The sequence below is a fragment of the Triturus cristatus genome, chromosome 2_2 (assembly GCF_964204655.1).
Source record: "Triturus cristatus chromosome 2_2, aTriCri1.1, whole genome shotgun sequence".
Classification (NCBI taxonomy): domain Eukaryota; kingdom Metazoa; phylum Chordata; class Amphibia; order Caudata; family Salamandridae; genus Triturus; species Triturus cristatus.
The window spans coordinates 589,177,789-589,204,334 of NC_140582.1; the positions used below are offsets into that span (position 1 = coordinate 589,177,789).

Below are 26,546 nucleotides of genomic sequence, written 5' to 3' on the forward strand. Positions count from 1 at the left end.
TCCCAAGTGCGCCACATCGCCCTATATCTTTTCCTACAACCAATCATATTTTCGTCCTATAGGTGTTGTCTGCGTTCTGAAAAATTCACGATCTTTTTCAGCTACTAAAAAGCTACATTTTCATGCTAACTTTAGTTGTGTCGTTTGCCACCCGATGTGTGCCTGACATGACTACCATTATGTATTCAAGTACTTAATTTAACACTAAATATAAACTCCTTTAATGCTGGAGTGAAATGCAGGCCTCTTCCCCCAATTTAATGTCCGTCCTTTCTCTCATTTTAATTCTGATCTTCGGTTATTGGAGACCCGCTCGGTCCTTTTTGCTCCGCAACATAAAATGCAATGCTAGCATACATTATTCCAGAGCAAATTAGGTAAATACACATTGTTTTGTATAAACTCTGACAACTTGATTGCTTCAAAGGTGCAAATAAGTAATGCAGGAACATTTTACTAAATAAAACATAGTCAAAAAGCTTTTAGTCTTATTTGAAGTTTTCTACAGTAGAGATGGCCGGTTGGCATGAGAGCTATAAACCTGTCACAACACTCAGATCACACAAACTCTTGTTTGATGATAAAATGTGACATTACACAAAAAGGCACCGTGCAGGAAATAGATTCATTTAAGGGCTTTGAAAGGAATATTATTTTTTAAACACTACCCAGAGACAGAGAAAGTCTGCAGCAGATAATTTCAGTTTGCGGTGAGTGAACAGATGAAAGGAGTTATAAAATAAGTCACTTGATGGAACTTGACAGGGTCACTTGCTGAGTCTTGAAGCTAAAATAGCTGCTACAAACTCAAATGCAAAATATTCCTCAGATCCGATAAAATGCATTTCTGCACTTCTTTAATAATCCGTGCTTCCCATTTTAGGATGCTTCGAAATTATCATATTCTATTTCGAAGGAAGCACGACTAAGAGCTAGTTAGACACTATGGGGCAGATTTATGTTTCCTGGCGCATCCCTGCAAATCAGCAGGGATGCGCCAGGAAAGATGCGTCATGCAAGTTTACCCTTGCGCCACCACAGATGCGCCGCATTTACAATGCAGCGCATCGTGGCGCAAGGATAAACAGATGCGTGACACATCTGATGGCATAAGGGTGGCGCATTGCTGGAGTCGTGTCGCAAGCACGACGCAACTCCAGCAATGCTCAGGGGCTGCTCATACCTAACATGCTGCGTCATGCCTTACGCCTGCTTCAAGCAGGTGCAGGGTTTTGACGCAGCAGCGTCGGAAAAGTGACTCAGTGAAATCTTGTAGATTTCACTGCGTTACTTTTCCGAGGCTTTTACCGACGGAACGCCCATCCTGCATACATTAAACCTTACGCAGGTTGAATGTAGCACAGGGCTTTACAACGTGACGCATCTCCCTAGATGCGTCACATAAATAAGGCGCAACATGGCGCATGGTTTACGCCGCCGCTGCGTCACAGAAGTGACGCAACGGCGGCGTAAATGTCTCGCACGGGGCTTGTAAATCTGCCCCTATTACTGTTCTGTCATGTCTTTGTGTGTGTACTATTTGGTGTTAATCTCAGTCACTGTTCATCGTTCATTGTTCTCCTAAAAGCATCAGATTATTCGAATTTTGCAGAATCGGAGATCGCCACTTTCTCTTTCAATCATACATCCTAGATTGAAAGAGCACGTTTTCTGGGGTGCGTTTTAAGAGTGCATAATATAAAGCCATCAGGACGTGTAATATAAAGTCGGCAGGATGCCTCGGTCAGCTAGAGTCTCTCCTCTGACACATACAGACAGCTAAAAGTGAGTTTGAGTAACTCCTAGGCTGACTGAGCCTTACATCCATCCGACGTCTGGCACTCGCGTGCAATTACACTGGGTAATCATAACACCATTTGTTTGCAGCACTAAGAAACAGCTCAAGGGTGAAATGATGGCCTATAGAAAAAAGAATATTGCCTTTCCATTTCCATTGTCATCATAACTAGAGGTGATTAGAATTTCAGTTTTCGTCGGGTTCACCTTCAGGAATTTGTTGATCATCGATCCCCTGTTAATCGCGAGAGCCTCCGTTAAAGATCTTGGGGCATATTATCAAGACAGGCGATAAAATTATCGCCGCTTTAGCTGCAAAAAAAACTGCCGCTAAAGCGGCGATAATGGGATTGATAATATGTTCTATGGAATTCCAATTGAAGCTCAGGTTAGATGTCTTTCACATCTAACATGGGCTTCAATTGGAATTCCATAGAGCGTATTATCAAGCCCATTATCGCCGCTGTAGCGGCAGTTTTCTGCCGCTAAAGCGACGATAATTTTATCACCTGTCTTGATAACATGCCCCCTTGTCTTTTACTTGTTTGATTGTTGTGCTCTATGAAGAATTAAGAGCTGAGTTGTGTCAGCATGCACGTACAAGTGTACCCCTGACCAGTAGAGTAATTGGGCAAGGGGACGCATAATCATGTTTTACAAAAAGCTGGAGAAGATTGACCCTTGATGGCCACCGCAATTTGATGCTTTAAAACTTCAAAGAGTATGTTGGAAGAGGGGCCACTTGTGATCACCCTGGAGTAAAAGATTTTATCCATGTCAAGCCTGTATCAGTGACAGCAGTTGCTTCCAATGTCTTAAGCTGCATGCTGTGGTAAGCAGCATCAAATACAGTCTAAGATAACTTGAATGCTAATTTCTCCTTTATCAATGTGTAAGCCTGTCTTAATTATTCAGACAAACCCTGAAAAGTGATGATACAGCAAGTATAGAAGGAGGAATTAGCAATGCTAGCTTAGGGCTTGCTGGAGTTGTAAACTGTTCTGAGAGAGTTATCACTGATATTTCAGTCCATCTCATTGTATATATTTATAATTAATGCATAGTATTTAGTAATGTGTTTGTAATAAAAGTGCTTTTCTTTTTTTAATAAGAAAAAGCACCATCTGGGCAATGATTTATTGACGGCTATTGTGCCATACTAGTGAGTGGGGGGGTATTAGCCACATCACCTTCCATGAATAGCCCTTGGATTACTGTGCTTTGCTATTCTAAAGAGTCAATTGCTACAATGGTGCACTTGTTCCCATTAAAGGGAAAATTGCGGACTTACTACTTGTGAAGTACTCACATCCTTTTCAATGAATAACCCAATTTCTAATAAGTAGTAAGTCGTCAATGTGACATAAAAAGATACATTCTGCTCAGCTACTTGAGATGAAGATAGATAAGCACTGTTAGAAATGGGGGTCTCTAGTTGGCAGAGGAAGGTACCTTTGTCCAAATAGGGACCTTTGCTTCTAGTCTGTGTAAGGGGGATACACTTCTAAAATAACCCCTGCTCACCCCCTTGGCAGCTTGACATGAGCAGACAGGCTTATCTCAGAGGCAGTATGTAAAGCATTTGTGTACCCATATAGTAATACAGTGAACACACTATAAATGGACAACACACCAGTTTAAAAAACATAAGTAATCTTTATCTAAACCAAACGAGACCAAACAACAATAAATACAGTAAAAAGATATGACTTTCAAATTGTAGAAATAGTTCAATTTAAAGCAAATTGCAGCTGGGACACTTTTCACACAAAGTACCTTGGATGGGTCACGCAAACAAACAAAACAGGCCGCAGGGAAGATGATGCGCCAGTTCCTCACACTCAGGGAAAGTGATGCGTCGGTTCCTTGCACCTGGAGAGGTGATGCATCAGTTCCTTACTGCTGCACAGTGGAGGTGATGCGTCAGTTTCTTACTGCGTGGGGAGGTAATGCATCGGTTTCTTACTGCGTCCCCCAATGATGCGAGAGACTTGGTGCCTCAATGCGATGCGATGATATGGGACGCTGCGTGGATTCTTGCAGCCACACAGCAGGGCTTATGTCGGAATCGGTATAGTGATCTCGAACTTCGGAGATCGTTACACTCAATGAGGCGTGCGGCAATTTCTCGAACCGTGGCAGCCGCTGCGATGGTTTCTTCAGCAATGCCTCGGAAACAGGTATGGATGCATCACGCTTCTCGATGCTGCATTGATTTTCCAGCTCCCAGCATAAAACAGTCACTAGAGGTCCAAAACAACAGCAGGCACCTCTTTGCAAGGGGAACTCGCAGCAAATCAGTTCAGGGGTGCTGGTGGTGAAGTCTTTTTGTCCCTGAGACTTCAGAACAGTAAACAAGCTCAGTTTCAAGCCCTTGGAGATCTTCTTCAAGCAGGGGACACAGCAAACAGCAAATCCTTTATCCTTTCCTTGGCAGCAAGTAGCCGCTGCAGGCCAACCCCAGACAGCAAACAGCACAGGGGCAGTATTCCTCCTCAGCTTGTCCGGCTCTTCTCCTTGGCAAAGGTTCCTCTTGATTCCCAGAAGTGATCTAAAGTTCTGGGGTCTGGCCCCAATATGTATACCACAAAATCCTTTGTTCTCTGGTGGAAGAGAAGCCCTGTGATCAGCTTAAACCAGTTTGATCCTCTCTGGTGCAGCTTCCTGGCAGGAAGTGGAGACAGCATTGTCCTTGGCAGACTAGGCCAATTCAGGTGAAAGAAAATCTCCTCCCCCTTCTCTAGATGCAGGCCAGGTCTATTCATCCTAGCCCTGACTTATCAGGCTCTCTGGAGCCACTGCTCCTCTCCAGCCCCTGTCATCCAAAAGCCAGACATGCAATACACAAACCTAGCAGAGGCACACTGGATTGCTAAGCAAGAAAATACCTACTTACTAAAAGTTCAGACAAACTAAACTTTATTTTCCTACCTTGTTCCCAGGGGCAGTTATGCGTATAAGATGCTGTAAGCAAACTCCTCATTCTATCCTATGGGAACAGGTAGCCTTGCAATAATGAAAATCAAAATTGGCAGTAATTCGCTATCAGGACTTGCCACACACACCAGGGCATGCATGTCCTACCTTTTACAAACACTGCACCCTGCCCACAGGGGTACCTTGGAAATACCTAATGGGTGACTAACATGTAAGAAACAGGAAGGTTATGGCCTGGCAAGAGGGAACATTTGCCAAGTTGACCTGGCAGTACTAGACTGCACCCAGGCTCTGCAATGGCAGGCCAGAGTTACATTTACAGACTGCTTATGTAGGTGGCACAATCAGTGCTGCAGCCCACTAGCAGATTTCAATTTACAGGCCCCGGGCACACACAGTGCAGTGTACTAGGGACTGACTAGTAAATCAAATAGCAAATTATGGAAACACCAATCCATAACAACAGTTACCCAAAGCATCTAGACCAGCAAAACATAGTCCAACACACAGCAAAAACACAGGAGGCAAAGTACAAAAAAATGCTGGGAAAACCCATGCCAATGGTGCCAGGTCTAACAAGCACCATTGTCCTTAGTGTACTTTCTATCACAGGGAGAAGATAAAGAAATTCTTGCACACATTTCAGGAAGCAGAAAGAGTTGGGTGAGAATGCATTTACTAGGTAATCAGAGTCCATGAGACACCCATGCACCCCAGGGACCGCCACCTCCCTGGGGCTAAGATTTATAAAAATGCAGGAGGACCACACGGCCCCCCACAGCCCCGGGGACCACCATCTCCCTGGGGGCTAAAGGATATAAATGAATAAGGGTAAAGCTCTAATGGCATCCCCGCAGCCCTGGGAACTGCCACCTACCTGGGGCTAAATTAAATATCAATGCATGGGGGGCTCCTGCCTCCCCACAAAGCCCCCGGGGACAGCCAGATCCCCTGGGCAACTCTCTAAATAGTGGGGCTGCGTGGCCCCCGCAGCCCCAAAGAGCACCACCTCCCTGGGGCTTAACTACATGGGGAAGCGTGGCCCCAGTCGTGAAGCCCTAGATGGCTGTGGGGACCACCACCCCCCAGAATCGGCTCAACAATGTCCAGGGGGTACTATCCTAGTAACATCATTTGAGATGTCATCAGCAATGTCATCAGTGATGTCACTGATCATGTCAGGAGTGATGTTATATGTGAGATCAAAAGCAGTGAATTGGGAGGATGTGAACTATAGCTAGCTCACTAACTATAACAGCTGAATTTCTCTGGTTGTATATGAGTGGCACCTGAGCCTAACTATAACGTCTCTATATATATGTAAAAACATTTTTCACTGGCACTATTAAATGTGTTTTGGCGTAAGTTAAGGTAGGGTCTGGTGAAAACATCGCTTATGCAAGCAGGTTTCTGGAGGTGATGATTTATGTAAAAGTTTTCTTGTAAATATGTGTTTTGTGGCATTTTGTTGTGTTTTGTATGTTGCTGTGTTTTTGTGCTGCGTTATTGCAATGTGATGGTGTGTTGTGCTGTGTTTGCCATGTTTCATTGCGTTTTGACAGTTTCGTTGTTTATTTATTTATTTGCAGAGTTTTATACAGCGCTGGCTAGACCCGGAGGTATTAGAGCGCTTTACATGAGGATCAGAGAGTTACAGGTTACAAAGATACATCAGTTACTCGGAGCCAAGTATAAACATAGGAGAAAAACAGTGATAACACAATAACAAGAGTTATCAGCGCATTGCATAACCAGGACACACGTCTAATGGGGAATGGAAGGTAGAGGGGGAATGGTAAAAAGGGGAAAGGAATGCAGAAAGTGTCGGGCAGATCGGCCGCCCCTTCCTGCAATGGGAGCCTATGTTCTCGTTCGGAACACAGGCTCCAACTGAAGTCAATGGGAGTCTGGCCGAATCGTATTTGGAAGCATCCGGATACAGACAAATTGCTTGGTCCGACTACCCCGATTCAAGTTGTCTGGAAAGCATTCCGGAACTGATTTGGTAGGAATGCTTTCCAAACGACATCGGGATCGACCCCTTAGTCAATTTTACCGCCAGTCCTCTGTGGTGGCTGTCCAGAAAATGCCACCTAGCCAGCGGCATCCCACCCACAGTAGAATGCGTATCCCATGGGGCTGGCAGTGTGTGGGCATCTGAGTCATGGTGGCGGCACTCTTCGGCTCTGGTAATGAGCCGGAAGCCTTTGCCTCCAGCCAGTCGGGTGCAATGCTTCCTTGATTACATTGTGCAGGAAAAACAGTCCACACACCTGACCTGAAGGCAGTGTAGGGAAAAACATGAGCACCAGTTACAGTTCACAAGGACACACTGGCTCTCTAGCCAGTTTTTTGCCTTATCACCTGCCTTTCCCCTGACTCTTGTGTGGCGGTGTCCCTGCCAGAAAAAGGTTGGTGAAAGACAGGTCCCGATTTGGCTGGTAGGAAGCCGGGCAGGACCCCCTCGATAGGCCTCCTTTGTCTCTCCCGCCGTTGCTGTGGGAGCAGAAGTATTGGCAATAGCAGTGGTCTTGTGGCGGTGGACTGTTGAAAATGCAATGGCGGGACATTATCCGCTGTCATAGTATTCGGGCCCTTAACCACGGATGAACACAATGTGTGGATGTAATTGCTGTAAGTATGATAAGACTGGTCTGCATTGAACAAAATCTAGGCCCTTCAGCAATGGTAAAATATATTTCCTTCCAGGTTCATGATACAAATCACAAAAGAGGACAAGATTTAAAATTGATTGTTCAGAGAAGTGATCACAAATACAAAGTTAGTGGTTGAATGACTCCCTTGCCTCTTACAGAAGAACAATGCACACATGTATTATGTTTATTTGGAATCTGGTTAATAAAAAGCATTGGAACCTATTGCTCACTAAATACAAATAGGGTTGAATAACAGGTTGTGATGATAAAGTGATGTAAGTACCTCAGAGACTTTGCTAGTATTGGCCGCAATATGCTTATCTTCTCTCAGTTCCAGCAAGGAGGTAGTAGAGAATCATTGTGGATCCATTTTAAACTAAGTAAACACGCGTACGAAAACCAGGGATTTCTTTTACACCCATCCAGAGATAAACTATCTCTGATCAAATGGCAAGTTCATTCAGTGTCTGATTTAAACTAAACTTTTAGAAAAAAAGGGGGGGAACCCATAATAACCCTTTGGTATCTGGGTACTTAAACAAGTAGAAAGGAAAAACTAACACCTAGGGATTAATAATATATCTACGTTACGGTGACGAGAAAAATCAATTATCTCCTCCCTTGAGTTATTTTATCCTCAAATGTAAACTATGTTATCATTATTCTTAGAAGTCATACATAGAGAATCCGACCCAACAATGAATATATCTTTCCTTAGATCTGCGTCTAAGTATGTTTATTGTTTTGTATTTCACCAAACATATATAGAAAGATTAATCTTTTAGACATATATACAAAAACATTTATAATATTTACATTCTTTTCTTACAAAAAAATCAATACACATATACATCTATGAGACCCTATATTTAAATTAGGATGCTTAAAGGATTAATCTACTCCAGCATTCCTTTCTAATGAAGATCAAACCTAATCGAGAACTTTAGAGATCTTTTTTCATTCTGATCTCTACTTTCATAAAAGTACTCTGCTAGACATGAATCCAAACAAAATTTAGTAATTCAACTGAATGTCTTCCAAGTCGTTGTCGACGCGTTTCAGCCAAAAAAACTCTTAAGGCCTCATCAGGACTAGGGTACAAGTATATATGATTTCTTCAGATTTCACCTATAAATACAAATTCAATATTTCTGTATTACTAATTTTATATGTACAATATAATACAAACATATATCATTATTTACACTATATATACACATCGGAGCATAAGAACGGGTCATATTACCCAATATTACAAGCAGAAATACATTCTAAGAGAATCACTGAAGTGGCGGGCGAAACATATCTCAATTCAAGTGTGCAAAACATAAATATAATAGTGCACTAAACACCACTGTGTGTCGATTATCTCTATAGCTGCAAATGATAAAAATGTATCGACTTAAATCCATATGTATATACATATCTGGCCTCCCTAGCAGCTAAAAAGAGTGTGGCCTTACGATGTATAGTATCTCTTACCAATGCGGGTATTATAGATCAAAGGGCTTTTACATGTAGTACCTTCGGCTCCCTGATTCTCAACTTCATTCATTGGGAATGATGTGGTCATATAAAAAGATCCAGTTCATGGAAAAATACTAAAGCCATCTTAACCCTGATGTTTAAACATTCCAAACTTACTCATAGAATCCGTGCTGTCGAGGTGTCTAGAAAAAATATTCGTAAAGTATTTCTCCAAGCCTCCATCCAATGTTGATTTATAACTGCAAGAAAAATCAACCGATGCCTAAACATAAACTGCCTTACTCTATTCCTACTCTCTACATCAAGGAAACACAGAGGATAAATGGTAGATCCTACCTTTTGAAAAATCCTCAATTGTTCACCCGTGATTGCCTTAATTCATTACACGAGAACCATGAGAGACAGTGGAAGACCGCAGACGTCGCCTCTGTCAAAGTAACGAGACGGATAATTACACTAAGGACCCATTTTGATAACTAAAAACCTAATAATGTTACGGGCAGTTTCTCTAGCGACTCTCACCTTAATGTGCCAATTCTCCTCGTCAAACTCCCTCGCGTTTCCAGCATCAGGAAACACGTAATACGGAAGCGGGATTATATCCGGGTTGGAAGGGAATAGAGCTAAAAAACGGACTCTGTTCCTCAATCAAAGAAAATCGAAGGCAGACTAATCATTACGTCAGAGTGGCCAGTAGTCGTTATGAGTAACCCAATGTTTCTTCTAAGTAAACCAGAACCTGGTAATTCCTCGTGTTAAGTAAACAAATAAAAATAAGAATAAAAACGTCACCTTATAGCCCAGTGTGAGCCCGCCACTCCTTACAGTCTTTCTAGCACATAACATTTCATCATCTGACAATTCTTATCAAAAATTAATTTTTGAAGCCTGTATTTACGAAGTAACGCAGAACAACTCACATACTCAATGTCTTTTACTTACTGAAGTGTTTTAATGTAATAAAGACCATATTTCATCTCTGTCATTCAGTCCCAAAACTGTAGTGTGGTATTTTTCAATTAATCTGGCTTCCAATCTATTCAACCTTGTCTGAAGTTGTGTTTTTTCCAGGTTGCCAGCTAAGCAAAGTACTGACCATTTAAAGTCGTTTTCCGAGTGATTTAAAGTCTGGAAATGTTGTACTAACGGGGCTCCTTGGACCTTACATTTTATTCTCGATTTGTGTTGCAGTATTCGTTTTTTCATCGGTTGTATAGTCTGTCCAATGTAATATTTATTACACGGGCATTTGATGCAATAAATTGCATTTTTGGAATTTGGATTTAAACTAAACTGCATGCCAAAACAAAAGGGGTGCAATGGAGATTATATCCTTGCTGTATGGAATACCTAACTCCTTATGACAAATATGGCTTGCACAACTAGGTGCAACTGATAAAAGCTTGTTCAGATATTTAGGGGCATATTTACCAAAGGGTTACATCACTATTGCACCACGCAGCAGGGCGCAAAAGTGATACAACCTATAAGTGTGATGTATCAAGCCATGCAAAGCTACCTTGTGTTGCCCTGGTGGCATGATAAATCCAGAGAAACTAAATTCAGTGCAAATCACTGTGTTGCATTACTCTGCCCCAGGAAGGCATTCCATGGGTGGTGCGAGGGTGTTTCCATAAAACGCCCATGGATTTTGGCACATACTTAGATTTACCATAAGTGGTAGACTTGGGAATGCATCAAAACTGCAATGCATCCCCAGGGAAGGTGCAACAAGGAGAAATATCTTTGTTTCTCCTTGTTTTTCCTCTTTCTATGTGTGCTGCATTCTGCAAGCTCACATGCCTCCGGGGATTGTGGTTGTGCAGGAAGGTGTTCCTTCCTGCACCAAAACAATCCTGCTTACAATGCAGGAACCCTTGCATCATGGTGCAAGGGTGCCTGTGTTTACAGGAATGCACCGTATTATGTAAAATACGACACATTCCTGCCTTTTCCCTGTCACTCAGTGCAGCAAGGTGACTTGCTGCACTGCACGACTCATTGGTAAATATGCCCCTTATGCTCCACAACCTGGATTGCGGCTGTACAGGTGTGACTCAAAACCCCCACCCCATAGCAAACACCTGCAACTGCTCTGCTTGTAAAAAGAGGACATTTCCTTAATTGTCTTCCTCCCTAGTCTTACAGCAAATCTATCAACAGCATTTAAAATTCTGTCAAAATACAGTTTCTTATTAATTACATGCCGAGATCAGCAATTAGAAGAACTCAAATTAATCCCCAAATAGGAGACCTTTTTGACAACATGAATTTTTCCACATGAGTAAAAAAAGACCTCACCTTTTGTTAAGCCCAGCCCAGCCCAACTAATATAAAAAAAATAGCCCCTATTAACTTTAAAAACTAGGCCCTCCATGGAAGTTTCAAACCTTTCCTAGAGATACAGAAGTACATTACCAGTACCGGTCATTAATACTGCATCATCTACATGTAATAAAACAAGGGTTGGGGGAGAACCAATATATGGAACATCTATCCTTTTGGCAGACAAAACATTTATCTATCAAATTAATAAATAGGGTAAAGAGAAGGGGCTCTATATGCAACGCTGTCTTACTCAGCTGCCCACTCTAAAAAAGCTAGTAGTTTTGCCAGAGTGACCATAGCATACTGCTGCTGTAGAATCTATATAAAACTGACAAATAAAAAATAATACATATATCAACCCCCAGATCAGATAAAAGATCCCATAGAAAAGAGCAACTGACTGAATCAAAAGCTGACGTGAGATCCATGACTGAGAATTGCACAGAATTGCACAGTCTCCTGCTTGGCAACTGTATATTTGCCGATAATGAGAGCTAGATTGAGATATTGTTAGGAAGTACCGAGACCCTTTCTAAAACCATATTGGATTGTGGAAATAACTTTATGGTCCAGAGCCCACCCTTCAAGTTTTTCATATTTTCCTTCCTACCACCTTACTTGCTGAATCCAGAAGCAAAATTGGTCTGTAACAGTCAGATTCAGCTTTATGTCCCTTCTTGAAAATCAGAACTATGAAATATTTCCTACACGAGTGAAGAGGGCTTACCTTAACAATGGCATTCAGGACGTTAGTGAGAAGTAGAGCCCTCAACTCGATACACTGTGTGAATAAATACAGAGGGAAGCCATCTGGTGCTGGGACCTTACCTTTACAGCATCCTCTAAAGGCTGCTGTACTATCCTTAACATCCAAAACCAGAACCTTAACTGGTCCCGGCTCAAGGTTCCTATCATGGTTTAAAGAACCATCAGAACAAGGGTCAACCTCCCCTGAGAAAAATCCTGAAAAATATGATGTCCAATGATCTGCTGAGATATTGGATACTATAGTTGAACCTTTGTCCTCCTTCAGAAATGGGTTTATGATAACTCCCCATTAGGCCACATTGTCTCCTTGTCTACTCGCTTTCATGGGATCCTCCTGTGTTACCTCTATTACAGGCACTTGTGACAGTCAATATTGTTCCATCGAATACTCCAGGAAAAGACAACGAATGTGTGAGGGGAAATCCCCTAAAGGCATTGATTTGGGGTTTGAAACAGCCATGGGTACACTCTTCTGGGGGTGAGAGTATTGATCCAAATATGTCTGATAATGATGATACCTGTCTCCTAGATCTATTTCATACACTGTAAAGTTATTTTATGAAATAGGAACACATTTTCAAAGGCTTCTTTTCAAATGGAAAGAATGGTGTTGCCTTTTATCAGAGTAGCAGATAACATCATACTGCAACAATCCCCTTGGAAATCCAAAACACTTCATAAGATTTACCTTTCTATCTTGAGAAACATAAACCACCAAAAATAGTTTACAAGATAACATGATTGCGACAGAAGAACAATGGCAAGTAACTATGTTGATTCTATATAAGTTGGTAAAACTTGCAAATTTAAGAAGGAACCATTTGTTCACTCTCCATAGGGCATATTGGACTCCAAAGAGGCTGGCCAAATTTAAAAATGGTGGTGAAGTGAGGTGCCCTAAATGCAACAGTCCAAATGAGGACGATATTCATATGTTTGTTACGTGTCCGGCAATCAAGATATTTTGGGATTCTGTAAGTAACTGCCTATCAACAATTTTAAAGCAAAGAATAAAGGTAAGCCCTGAAACTATCATTACTGGCAGATTGGATCTACAATCCAAGAGTTTGGACGATAAAACGAAGTTGGTGTTTTATGCTATTCTGCTGGCCCGCAGGGAAATTTGTAAACTGTGGGTTTTCCCTGACTCCCCGACAGATTTAACCTGGATCAAAGCTATGAGATTTATTGGAAAATTAGATATGGCTGTTCCTCAGAAAGAAAGGAAGTTTAGATTTTGGTCTTTATTTTTTGAACACTATGGGTGAAGGGCGGGAACATATATAGTAGTTTGAATTTAAATTTAAATTGTTGGTAAAGTCCGGTCCTATGATTAAGTTGCTTTTAATCTCTTGGCGGATCTCCTTGTTTTGGAATAGTCGGAGTTAAGTTCTTGCAATTTTCCTCCCTTAGGCTTTTTAAACGAGAAGGATCCTTCCATTATATGAGAGAACTAACACCCTAGGGCGTTACTAAGAGAGTAAGGGTGGAAAGTGACATATGAGGACAAAAAAAAAAAGAAGATAACATGATTATATTGTATTTCAGCTTGCATTTGTAAGTTGATAATAGATTTTCGTATCGCTTATTTCGTTTTTGATTTTTCTTTCTTCTCACTCTCTTCTTCTTGCAGCATTTTTATCATACATAGAGCAGGACTACAAGAACTTAATTTCACTTCCTCCTTACTATTGCTTACATACTTGTTATGTTATTTCAGTGCTATAGATAACATATGTGATTCCAAAATACATAAGTATTCAAAGACCTTTTTCAATATTTGCAATGCATCATGCACTTCTACTTGTGTAAACCAATTTTTAAAAAAACTTTAAAAACAATAAAAACCTGCATACTACAGACTTCCGTTGCAGAGCTGTGTGAGAGATGATCAGCACTAAATCAAGGCAACTGTAGAAGCTGCTGGCATGCACAAAGCGGTCGATGCATTTATGTATACTATTGAGATAAACTCATGACCCTGGATGCTGGACTATAGTGTTGAAAAAAATACAGGGGGGCTACCAAAAGGGGGACCATGATACCCCCAAAAGAAGGAGGGGGTGATAAAAAAAGAGTCTTCTATCAGCCCCCATAAAGATTCACAGGGAAAAAGGGTCTGGCCTGAGTTTCCAATCTAGTCCTCAGAAGAAAACCTACCCAGACAAGAGCCCGACGCCGAAGACCCCTCCATATTAATGGAGGAAAAAATTGATTTTTTCAACAAAATTTGAGGTTTGCAGGGGATTCTGTATAGGGAAATGTTGGGGGACCCATGCAAGCCATACCTTGTTGGACTCCCCAGGGTGTCTAGTTTTCAGAAATGTGTGGGTGTGGTAGGTTTGCCAAGATGGCAGCTGAGCCCACGGCCAAAAACTCATGGGACCCATCATGCAAAACCAGGTTGTTTTGTGATATGTCATTTTGATGTCGCCTCAATAGGTTTGAGCCCTTGCCTGTCGCGGGTACTTGACCAAGCCACACAAGTGAGGTACCATTTTTCTCGGAAGACTTTAGTAAACGCGGGGTGGGTGGAATTTTGTGGATCCACACAGACTCCAGAACTTTTCACCACAAAAATGTGAGGAAAATGTGTTTTTTAAAATAAATTTTGAGGTTTGCAAGGGAGTCTGGGTAACAGAACCTGGTGAGTGACAGACAAGTGATCCCATCCTGGATTTCCCTGGGTGTCTAGTTTTCAAAAATGTACAGGTTTGCTAGGTTTCCCTAGGTGCCGGCAGAGCTAGGGTTCAAAATCTACAGCTAGGCACTTTGCAAAAAAGGTGTCCATTTTCACTGTGAAAATGTGGTATGTCCATGTTGCGTTTTGGCCGTTTCTTGTCGCGTGCACTAGGCCTACCCACAGAAGTGAGGTACCATTTTTCTTGGAAGAATTTGGGTAAAGCGGGGTGGGTAAAATTTTGTGGATCTACGCAGATTCCAGAACTTTCCATCACCGCAATGTAAGGAAAATGTGTTTTTTTTAACAAATACTGAGGTTTGTAAGGGATTCTGGGTAATAGACCCTGGTGAGAGCCAGTCAAGTCACCCCATCCTGGATTGCCCTGGGTGTCTAGTTTTCAAAAATGTATAGGTTTGCTAGGTTTCCCTATGTGCTGACAGAGTAAGGGTTAAAAATCTACAGCTTGGCACTTTGCAAAAAAAGGTTCTGTTTTCACTGTAAAAATAAAGTGCGTCCACGTTGTGTTTCGAGCCGTTTCTTGTTGCGGGAACTAGGCCTACCCACACAAGTAAAGTACCATTTTTATCAGGAGAATTAGGGTAACACAGAATTGTAGAGCTACTATTATTTCCTATTGACTTTTGATACATTTCTGCCTTCCAAATGAAAGCCAATGTGTAAAAAATAAGTTATTTTGAAAAATGACCCATAATGCTCATGCTAGTATAGGTACTCACAATTTCGGAAATGTGCAAATAGCTACTGTTTCTAAACTCTATATTTTGTTCCAATTTCAGAAATACATAGGTCCGTTTCATACCGATTTTTCCATGCATATATTTTCCCAAATTAATTGCTATCTACCCGGTAAGTAATTAAAAAGCATTGCAAGACACTGCTTAGTTATTGGCTCTGGGTTCGTTGTTTTTCTATATATCCCCTCAACCAAAAAGGTCCAGCGGATGTTACAGTATATTGCTTTCAAACAGCTGTCATAATTAGAAGAAGTTACAGGTGAAAACATTGACACAAATGGCAGTTTTTTTCAACTAATTTAAAATTTGTCCTATGTGCAACTGTTAGTTTCTATAAAGAAACCTCGAAGGATCTACACAAATGACCCCTTTGCTAAATTCAGAATTTTGTCTACTTTTCTAAAATGTATAGCTTTCCAGGATCCATTATAACTTTCATACCAATTGCTGCCATTAACTGGAAGGTGATTGAAAGCACAAAAAATAGCAAAAATAGACTATGTCCCAGAAAAATGCAAAAACAGCGTAAAAAATGTTGGTTGTCTCACAAAAGTCTGCTTGTCCCTGATAACCCCTTTGTTTATACCATGTGCAGGGAAAAGACCAGACACTTTCATCTGTAGGCCTTTTTTCACATTTAAAAACAAAAAAAAGAATTTAGCTATATCTTGGCTATTTTCTGGATCCCCTCCAGGGGATTCTACAAACCCTGGGTACCTTTAGAATCCCCATGATGTTGAAAGAAAAGGACGCAAATTTGGCGTGGATACCTTATGCGGGCAAAAAGTTACCGGGCCTAAGCGCGAACTACCCCAAATAGCCAAAAAAAAGGCTTAGCACGGGGGGGGGGGGCGGGGAGGCCTAGCAGTAAAGGAGTTAATACAAACTCTATTTACATGCACCACGTGTGAAGTCTCTTTAGTTATGCTCAGTGTATTTATTGTGTGAGAGTTCTGCGCTAATGCTTTACATATTGCCTCTATGATAAGCCTGACTGATCGTTGCCAAACTATCCAAGGGTGAACGCACGTTATACAGTGAGTGTAACACCCACCGCTGACGGGTGTGGTAGGTTCTGCCTGGCTAAGGCCTTGCCTCAGCCAACCATAATATGTAAGTTTCAACAACTCGTCTAAATCCAAAGCACCCAAAGCTTATGAGAAGTGTATGTGGTATTGGTGTGTAAAAGTAGAATACCTGGGCATTTAGCCGTTAATACAAAACACTGCTGCCTGTTCTGACATGAACGAACGGACAATGCCGAAGAAAATTAACCCACCGGTATTATCACAATTAGCCACTGTGATGGTGCAGGACACCGAACCCAACATATGAGACACATACCAGAACATGGAATAACATCTTTACTATTCACTGTTAGATCATGTTGCCTGGCACCAAAGCCTTTCCATTTGCCATTACATTATGTTGACTTCAAGGCCCAGAATGCTTCCTAATTGGCACAACTGGCATTTGCATATAAATCACAACTGAAAAAGGACTCACTGACCGTGCGCAAGGTTGGTTGGAGTTGAAACACGTTGGTGTTTGCTAATCACTGTTAAAATTGTGCATATCACTGGAAGAATGGTCTGCAGCGGTATTCTTTCTACTTCTTGCAGGAAAATAATCAGGGGATCTGGTCAATCCCTACCGCTAGCACCGACAGTAGAGTGTGCCGCTGAATCACTCTGACCACCTTGCATCCTGATATATATATATATATATATATATATATATATATATATATATATATATATATATATATATATATTATCTACTGGCGGTCGCCAGTAGATAGTTATAGTTAGGACCGTGTTTCCATAGGAAATCCGCAACATTCTATTTGGAATAACTTTGGCGCCGGTTGACGAATCCTCGCGAATTTTTCAAAACTAATGGGGCGCTACGCTTCGCTCCTACCCTGAAAGTCTCACGGGGATTCGTCAAGCGGGGGCTGAGAAAAAAGGGGGGTCCCAAAACGCGTTTTCCCCATGCATTTTCCCATAGGACCTTTAGTCCGAGCTACAGCCCGAACGGCTGAACAGAATTACTTGAAATTGGGCAGAGAGGTAGTCCTCAGGTCAGGGATGTGCCTTTTGCAGGTCTGGTGTAAATCTGTTCAGTAGGTCCTGAGAAAATAGCATTTAAATCAATATATATATCTGTAAGCACGCTCCGTGCGCTTACGGTAAGCTTACGGTACGCGTACGGTGCCGTGGGCGAGCTCAATTCTGATTGGTGGTTACATGACTGTAAACATTCGAATCGGTCGAAATCAGAAAGTATCAGCCGCCATTTTCTGTCTCTCGCACTGTAAAACAAAGGTTGATAACATGAAAAGGGGGCAACTTAGAGAGTTGCAGACCCCCTAGCGTTCGTCAGGGGGTTCACGAAGGACCAAAAAGTATGAAAAATAAATTTAATAATTTTAAAAAAAATCGCGGCGTGCGCGTACGGTAAGCTTACCGTACGCGTACGGTAAAAAAAAATAAAAAAAATAAAAAAGAATTAACGATCACATTTAATATATAAATCTAAGGACCCCCAAGGGAGAAAAAAACAATTGATATTTTGTAAAAAATGGCGAGGCGTGCACGGTACGAAATGCGCAACGTGGGCGCTCGGTGCGTGAAGCGCACCGAGTGCCCACAGCGCGCGCACGGTGCGCGAAGCGCACCGTGCGCTCAAAAATTTCAAATAAATATATAACTTAGCATTTAAAAATTCGGACAAATTCACTGAAAAAAACATAGGTTTCACACACGTTATAGTTAGGAATTAGCATTTAAAAAACCTTGCAAATTCACTTAAAAAACCATAGGTTTCACACAAGTTATAGTTAGCTGTACATTTCACTCGTAAAAAACCAATGAAATTCCACGTTATAGTTAGATCAGGTAACTATAACTTGCGCGACCGCCACTCTATCAAAAGGATGATGTCATCAGTGATCTCATGAGTGATGCCACTGACCATGTCATGAGTGATGTAATATGTGACGTCATGAGCAGTGGATTGCGGGCGCGCGAGTTATAGTTACCTGATCTAACTATAACGTGGAATTTCATTGGTTTTTTACGAGTGAAATGTACAGCTAACTATAACTTGTGTGAAACCTATGGTTTTTTAAGTGAATATATATATATATATAAATATCCTTTGTCACAATATTGTTGTAGACAATATTTTGTCATGCAACTATCTTACGACATCTCTAATTACAGTAGGAATGACATCCCTGGTGACATCTCAAAGGTTGTTATTGATGAGATTACTAATGATGTCATCAGATAGATTGATGTATTTTACATCCTTTTCTCTTCTGAGATCAGTCTTTCTCAAAGTGTAGAGTGGTGCTTTTCTGTTTCTGTTTTTTTAATGAGTGATATATGGTAAGTATTAGGCCTGGGCGGTAAATTCCGTTCCGTTCGCGGAATTTGCGGAATTTGGGTAATTTCGCGCTCCGCGGAGAACGCGAAATTGCCCAAAAATCTGCGTTCCGCGACTTCGCGAAATTTTTTGCTTGTTCGCGTTCTCAATATGCGTGTTCGCGAGATATTTCACCCCGAGCACGCAAACAGCGATCGCGAACAGGAAAAAAGTATCGCGAACAAGCAATTCCGCGTGTTCGCGGAATTTCTGCGTGTTCGCGGAGCTTTTTTACCGTTTCGCGGAGATTTGCGTAACGCGATTACGCAAATTCCGCCCACCCCTAGTAAGTATGCAAATTATACACTAAAGAATTACACTTAACTGATAACCCAACGAATCAATACACCAAGGAAACAATATGTAACATAAACTAATATAAAAATGAAATAAAATATGGAGGCAAAATTGTGATACATTACTGTATAGATTAACACAAGATCTATGATTTTTTAATTTCTAGTTCTCCATTTCCCAAGTAATAAGCCTAACAAAGCACTGCACACTCGATCAATAGTACATAAAACATACCGTTGAAACCTTTCAGGTTGTGCGTTACGAAACATTTGCATTCTTGAAATGTCAAGTAGAATACTATGAATTAAACAAGATAGCAACATTACTGAAATTCACCATTCAGTCGGTAGCGTCCAGCTCCATAGAACAACTAAGGGAACGTGCAGTAGACTTAGCCATAAGTACTACATTAGTGTTCTATGAGTAATGATGTAAAATGAATGTGAGAAAATAATGCTTCGTAAAAACAATTAAGCAAGCTTTCAACATGACAATGGGGGTCCATCTAAGTGTGCACAGTGATTTTAATCTTAAATGTAGTCATACAATTAGTTATCATAATTGAATATCATTTGAGAATACTCAACAGTAACTCTGATGTTTGAATCCAACAGACCTGAAAAAAACTTTGTGTGCACCTTATTTCCACTTAAAAGAACAAAAGGTGCCACAAGCAAGTGAGGATTGCAAATCCTAAATTTGCAAAAATGTCTGTTCAAATTTTTTTTACTGCTGTTTAATATCTGTAATAAGGTCGATTTTCTGCAATCATAATGTTTGAGTTTTTAGTGGGAATATGGAATTTACAAGTCATTGAAAGGTGATGGCCATTGACAATGAGATAAACATTAGTGAGTATATAGAACATTTGACAATTTATATAAAAGTATGTGTAGTTCTTAACGAATGTCAGACAAAATGTGCTTGAAAAATTTCAGTACACAATGCAAATGTTCAGGAGATATTTGGAAAATTATTTTTCTACATGTAAAAGTCCTTTAATGTGGAGAATAAAGCAAAGATTGCATGTGCTAATGCACATTTCTTCAACACTACGGCATTTCAGCATGGTTCTAAGAACAATACTCATAAGTATACGGTTATATGAGCTTGTTCTGTAATATACAATTTACAGAGGTTTAAAGGAATACTCCTGAAGATCTACGTCAATTCTGAAAAATACTGAAATCCACCCAAATTGTAAGCAGAATCCTGCAAATCTATAATTATTTTCTTTATTTGGTTTTTTATTAGGGATGTACAAAGTCATGAAGCTCTGCCCTCAGTTAAAGCTGGGCACAATTCCAATATCACCATTGCATAACCCGATTCCCTGCAGAATTGTCTGCTGAATGGTTGGAGATTCTCCTTGCTACCAACTCAGGGTGTTCTCCTAGCCTGAAATTTCAGTGCATAAGTCTTTTGGTCTCTTTCTTTTAAAGAGAATTTGCTAATTTTGCAGTAAGTGGGCATGGTGAAGTTTGTAAAATGTTTTCCAAGGTATTGCAATATGTTGGACTTAGCAATCTTGCAGACCCGTGCTTACTATATACCACATGAAAAACAAAGAGACCGATATAAGTGCATTTTCTGTCTGTTGCAAATGGCAAGGCCATGACAACCAGAAGCCTGCCTATCCTGCAGGCAAACACACCATCTCTGATGGCTCTCTGCAGTCAGGATATCATCAAACTAAACTCTACGAATATTTTTTTAAATTAAAACAGCGCTGCAGGCCTTTCCCATTATTACACCTAGGATCAGAAACAGTATTTTCAAGAGCGCTGGTTTGTGGATTGGAACCCAGTCAAGCTCCCTGAGGTGCAGGGTGAAGTAAGTGTGGTGTGGGGGGTTGGGTGTGAGCCAAGAGGCAGAGTTCTACATGGTCTTCTGGTCAGTTGCTCATTGATTCCAGCATAGAGTGCGTTGCCAAAGTCCAGCCTGCTGATGATAAGGGCTTGGGTGACGATTCTGCGAGTGTTGGTGGAGAGCCATTTAAAAAAATCTTCTTGAACATCTTGAGTGTGTGGAAGCAGAAGACACATAATGTAGTCACTTGGTGGTTCATCGGGAGTTGGGGTTCAGTCTTAGAAATGATTACCACACGATTAAACTACTTCCTAAAATTGGTTTATGGAAGCATGAATTTTACATAAAAAAACAGCAACTGAGAAATTATAAATCATTTATTTAGAATGCAACCAACTTTAGTAGAACAAAACACCAAACTGATGAAAGTCATCTTTGAAGTGACACTGCCAGGTTTTTGAAAACATAATAAATATGTCGGCTTTGCTGGCACACAAAAGCAGAATCAAGGTTCCTTTTTGAATGTTAGCAGAAAGGAGATGTAAGTGAGTTAACATCACAGAGAAATGCTGTCATAAATACAATAGTTGTATTTTTAATCAATATATTGCACTGTCATTTAGTTTTTGCACATTAACGGGAGCATCTATCACTGCTTACTTAAAACGCTGACATTGGAGACAATCTATCAGCAGCAAGACATTTTGTGGCCACATACATATAGTTCAGGATTGAAAACAAATAGTTTTTATAGAACATGTTTTATTTTGTCTGACAGGTTCAAACCCAAAACAAAATTAGATTTCCCAGTGAATACCTACAAATCTGACAGCATAGTTTGGCTGAAAATATGACTTTCTGTTGATACACTTTAGTAGCTGATACTGTGGAAGGGAACGTTTTAACAAACATATCTACATTTTAGAAATCACAAGCATTTATAGATTATGTGCAGAGTGTTAATATTACCGTTGTGGGTCAAAAGCCCCCCGCTCAGCAATGGCAATAAATAGCACATTGCACTCTCGGCATCTGTATGCGGAGTAATTTCAATAATGTAATGTTAATTTTATGATGCAAAATTAGCAAAAAATGTTGGTCCATTTTAACACAAGCGTGAATTGTGCACTACATGTAGGGTTACGCTCCTCATACAATTTCAATAAATATTGTGGTATTTTATTGTAAGTTTATATAATTGCGCTTTTTCAAATTTTGCTTTTGTAATATTAAGCTGAATAGCATGGGCTATTGTGCCACTTACCTTTTCGAATGTAATAATAAAAGTACATAGCCACATTTATTAGTATGGTGAAAAAAAGGACAATAAAAAGCACCATTTACCCTTTCACAGACTGCATGTCACAATGATTGTGCACAAGGAACAACTCTGATAATAGTCATAGAACTTAAATATGATTTCTCCTGACTATGGGCATATAAGTCCTTGCATCCTTATTTTTCTAAAACATATGAAAAGTACATTATGACCTCTCAAGACTTTGCTTCTTATGAGGCATGACCCCTTTCAACATATTCAACAATGGTTCTATATAGCATATTAAACGATGCATACATTTTAGATACGATATGTTTGGGTGTCTGTATTGTGCAAAAAGCAGTGATATCAAAACCCATATTTCTATTGTGGCCGACATTACCCAACATATTTTACAACACATCCTGATTGTAAAAAGTAAAAGAGAACAAGAGGGCATGGCGAGCCTTCCCTGACCCCCATTCCCAAGTGGGGGCTCCAAAGGTAGCCCCTGGTAATACATTTTTTTTTTAGGATTTGCAATTTCTACTTCTGATATTTAAATCCTGGGCTCTCCATCGGGCACTCAGACCCTTCTAGGGTTTCTGGTTTAAGGAATCCTAGAAAAACATAACATGTATTTTTGTACTACAAATGCACTTGGTCAATTGCGAAACGTGGCCTCAAGCGATAGGGTTAAAGAAGGGCTTGGCTGTATTCCAGTCAATGCTGCCAACCACCATTGAGCACTGGTCAGAGGCCAGTGAGGTGGAATAAGGCCCTGCAGCCAATTTCCACTGTGTACGAACAAAGTCTTCCACAAGGCAGTATTGGCAAACTCAAGGACCTGGGCGCCAGTGACCAACTACCTCAACACACGGCCAAATATATATATGCATAGGTGATTGGCTTCCAATGGAGGACTGTGTGGTTGGTTTGGCCAAGAGCTTAGTGATGCAGCCAAATCCCGAGCACAGGATATGAGCAGCAGGTATTATTTCCTGCATAGGGTTGAGGGAAGGGCCTTTACCTAAGCCAGTTCCCATGGCCTGTCCCCACTATGCACGTCCAAAGGCTTTGCACAGTAGGAGCTGGTCGTTTTATCGTTGGTTAGGTGCAGGGAACTGTTTCATGTGGTATAAGATGAAAAATGTCCAAAATATTCACTGAAAATACAAATGTTTGGAAGAAGTTATGGGTAGATTTTGGTGAATTCCATATGTTTTTAACTCAAATCAAAACTGAAAAACGACTGAAATTTGCAAGTTGTGGTTAGGATTACAAGCAAAAATTCGCACAACAGACATGCATGCCAAAATTCTCACACTGAATGCAGTGCTTATGGCCTCACAGTATTTATGCCAAAAAGTAACGACAAATAAAAGCATAATGCTTTCATATAACAATACTAACTTAAACCAATAAATAATAATGCATTCTTAGTTGTCTTAGCAAGGGTTACATGATAAGTAATGTTATGTACAACATTTGTAAATTCAGATGATTTGGGAGGTGTGGTTTGTATCATTGTTGTGCAAGCAATGAATTTGAGTTGTAACCATAACTCCACACCAACTGTGTTTTTCTCAGTCAATATATTTATAATCAGTGAAAAACACAAAGGTGACAGGGACGGTATAGTTATGCCCATATTTCACCTTTACAAAACCATTAAAAATCAGAAAACTAAAACTAATGACCCCGCAATGCACTGATGTGATTTTCTCACCATTAGTTCATCATACTACTCTTTCATACCTCCCTTATCCCTTTACTCTTTCGAAATCCCACAAGAACTTTATGGTGCACTTGCCTTTATCATCCATTTATGACAGCATATCTGTGTGCTTCATCTAACTACCGATCAATACCACTCCCAACTCTGAACAGCGGAGGCAACGGGCACACTGGTTATGTTTGCACAATGGCACACTTTTATACAGGCCCTGATGGCACCAGTGAACTCGGGGCTGCCCTGAGGGCTGCTCATTCAGTAATATACAGAGGAGCAGGTTTAGTCAGCTGTTTCCTGTTTGACTGTGTAGGTTGCACCCACCTTTATATTAGAGAGGGGATTGTAATCCACTTGCGGGCAGGTACAGTGAGTGACTTCATTCTCCTGCTGGGGGATGTCTGGGGGTGTCCATGGGGAATGCTTTCCTCCCTATAGAGGGCTGCCTTTAGAAAGTGCACTGACAGTGTGCCACGTTTATGTGTGTGCATCTCCTAAGGTCTTGCTTGAGTCTGTGTCCGCATCTATAATACAGTGGGGACACAGAGGCAAAGAGATTCCCTTATTTGCTTGGGGCCACACCCTTTGCAAATGAGGTAACTTCTTTTCATGATAACACTGGAATGATTGCTCTGAGGAGTTATTTTCTGTCTCTATAAGAATACTTAACAGACACAATCTATCTTTTGAAACCTGAAAATGAAGTATATAGGTCTCATGGTTCCTGAAATAGAACATGATAACTGCAACACACGCCCCCATTTTTAAAAATGTCATCCAGGAAAATGTGGCCAAATTAGCAATATCTAACCAAACTAACTTACTCCTCTAATGATACAAAAACACAAATCAAAAATGGAAATCTCTGGACAACCGTTTTTCTAGGGCGGTATATCAAGGGGTCAGGACTGTGCTATGTAGGAGGAAAGCTTGACTCCTTGCTGTGCTTGCTATGTTTAGAGGTAGCTTAGGCATGAAACATATTGCCTTACTACTACTTCAAATCCACTGGAAAAAGCTTCCTTATATTGCATGCATTTTGTAAAAATAGACTGAAATAGGACTGCCCCCTTAAGATTGAAGACTACCTTTCCCACATCCATGTAATGTAAGTGACTAGTAAGTGTATTTTGGGAATACGTTACAGGTCTTGGAACTTTCATGGGAGATAGGGACTGTTTTAAAATGAATTGCTCAGCCAATTAGTATAAAATAGTGAATTTATATTGCACTTAATAATAGTGATCTATTCATCAAAATTAGGCAGGGTCTTAAAGATCCTTTATGGGAAATTAAGTAGAGAGGTTTTACCATAATGATATTTATTGTGATTTAGTGTGTGAGGAAATATTAAAGCACACCACCCACAAAACTGCTGCAATATAACAATTGTACATATCTGTCAGCATTCCAAGATCATGATACAGAGAGCTTGAAGGTTCTCCAAAGTCATTTGTAGAAAACAAAGCAATAGATTTAATTTAGAGACATTTGAGCTAGAAACATTGGTTAAAACCTAGTCTTCTCTTCACAAGCACTACTCCATTTTTGTCTTGCTCTCTCCCACATATGTGCCCTTTCTCCTGTCACTACTACTTTTTCAAGCCTACTAACATCTGGCCCTCTCTTTTGCAACTCTAACATCTTTTTCCTTGTCTCTCAACCCTTCCTTTGTATATTTTTTCTCATACTGCCTTTACTGCCATTCTCTCTTCTTACATCTTCCTTCCTTTCACCTCTAATGTTTGTATTTATCTTATCAATGTCTCTTCTTTTAACATTCTCCTTTCACCAATAACTTTTGAAGCAAGACCAAGCTAGTTATTCCAGTATAATCAATACAAAGTGGGTAGTGGCAGTCTAATGAATACATTCATTTTTAAGAGAATTTCAACTCTTAGAGTGTAAATAGGTGACTTGAAATCTAGATTAAGACTTCTCCTCTATCACATTTGGGAGTCTAATAATACAGCTATGTCATTAGAAATGCTAAGCACCCTTAGTCAATTGAGAAAAGGTACTTACGTGTCTTTCGAGCAGAATCTTCTACAAAAAGAGAAGATATGTCTTCATCCACACCAGCCTCATTTTTTGCAATGCACGTGTAGGCGCCAGTGTCCTCATAGCGTACATTGCTAATGTGAACCTCGCTCCCATTTGCTGAAAAAAGAGAGTGTGAAATATCACATTTTAATGGTTTATGGTCTGTTGCAGATATTCTTCAATGGCCAACCTGACATTTCACAGTGACTTTTTACATTGTGTAAGCGATACGTTTAACTGGCAATAGTTTCTACCAAAGACATCCAACTATAACGACATTTTAGACAGTAATACATCAGTTCTGATAATGTTTCAGTGAGTATTATTTATGGACTCAGAAATATGCATGACCTCCCTTTTACTACTGGCCAGGACATTTTTATCCACTCATTACTTTTGTGCATGGTAAATTCTTCTTTAGCACTGTACTAAAACGTTAGACTTTTTTTGATCCGAATTCACTTTTATTTTGTAGAATCCATCAGTACATTTATACATTTTATATTCCTTTCTAAAATGTGTTTTCTCTCCCTGTTATTCTAGAAACTATTTATGTAGGTCA

General features: G+C 40.4%; 1 protein-coding gene across 2 annotated transcripts in view; it reads right to left on the reverse strand.

Annotated features, from left to right (window-relative positions):
• Positions 1-26,546, reverse strand: part of FSTL5 (follistatin like 5) — a 2,810,134-nt gene that overhangs the window by 691,505 nt on the left and 2,092,083 nt on the right. For both annotated transcript variants that reach the window (XM_085641771.1, XM_085641770.1), the window contains exon 10: positions 25,967-26,101. In XM_085641771.1, coding sequence (XP_085497897.1) covers positions 25,967-26,101 — 135 coding nt within the window. The remainder of the gene's footprint in view (positions 1-25,966; positions 26,102-26,546) is intronic.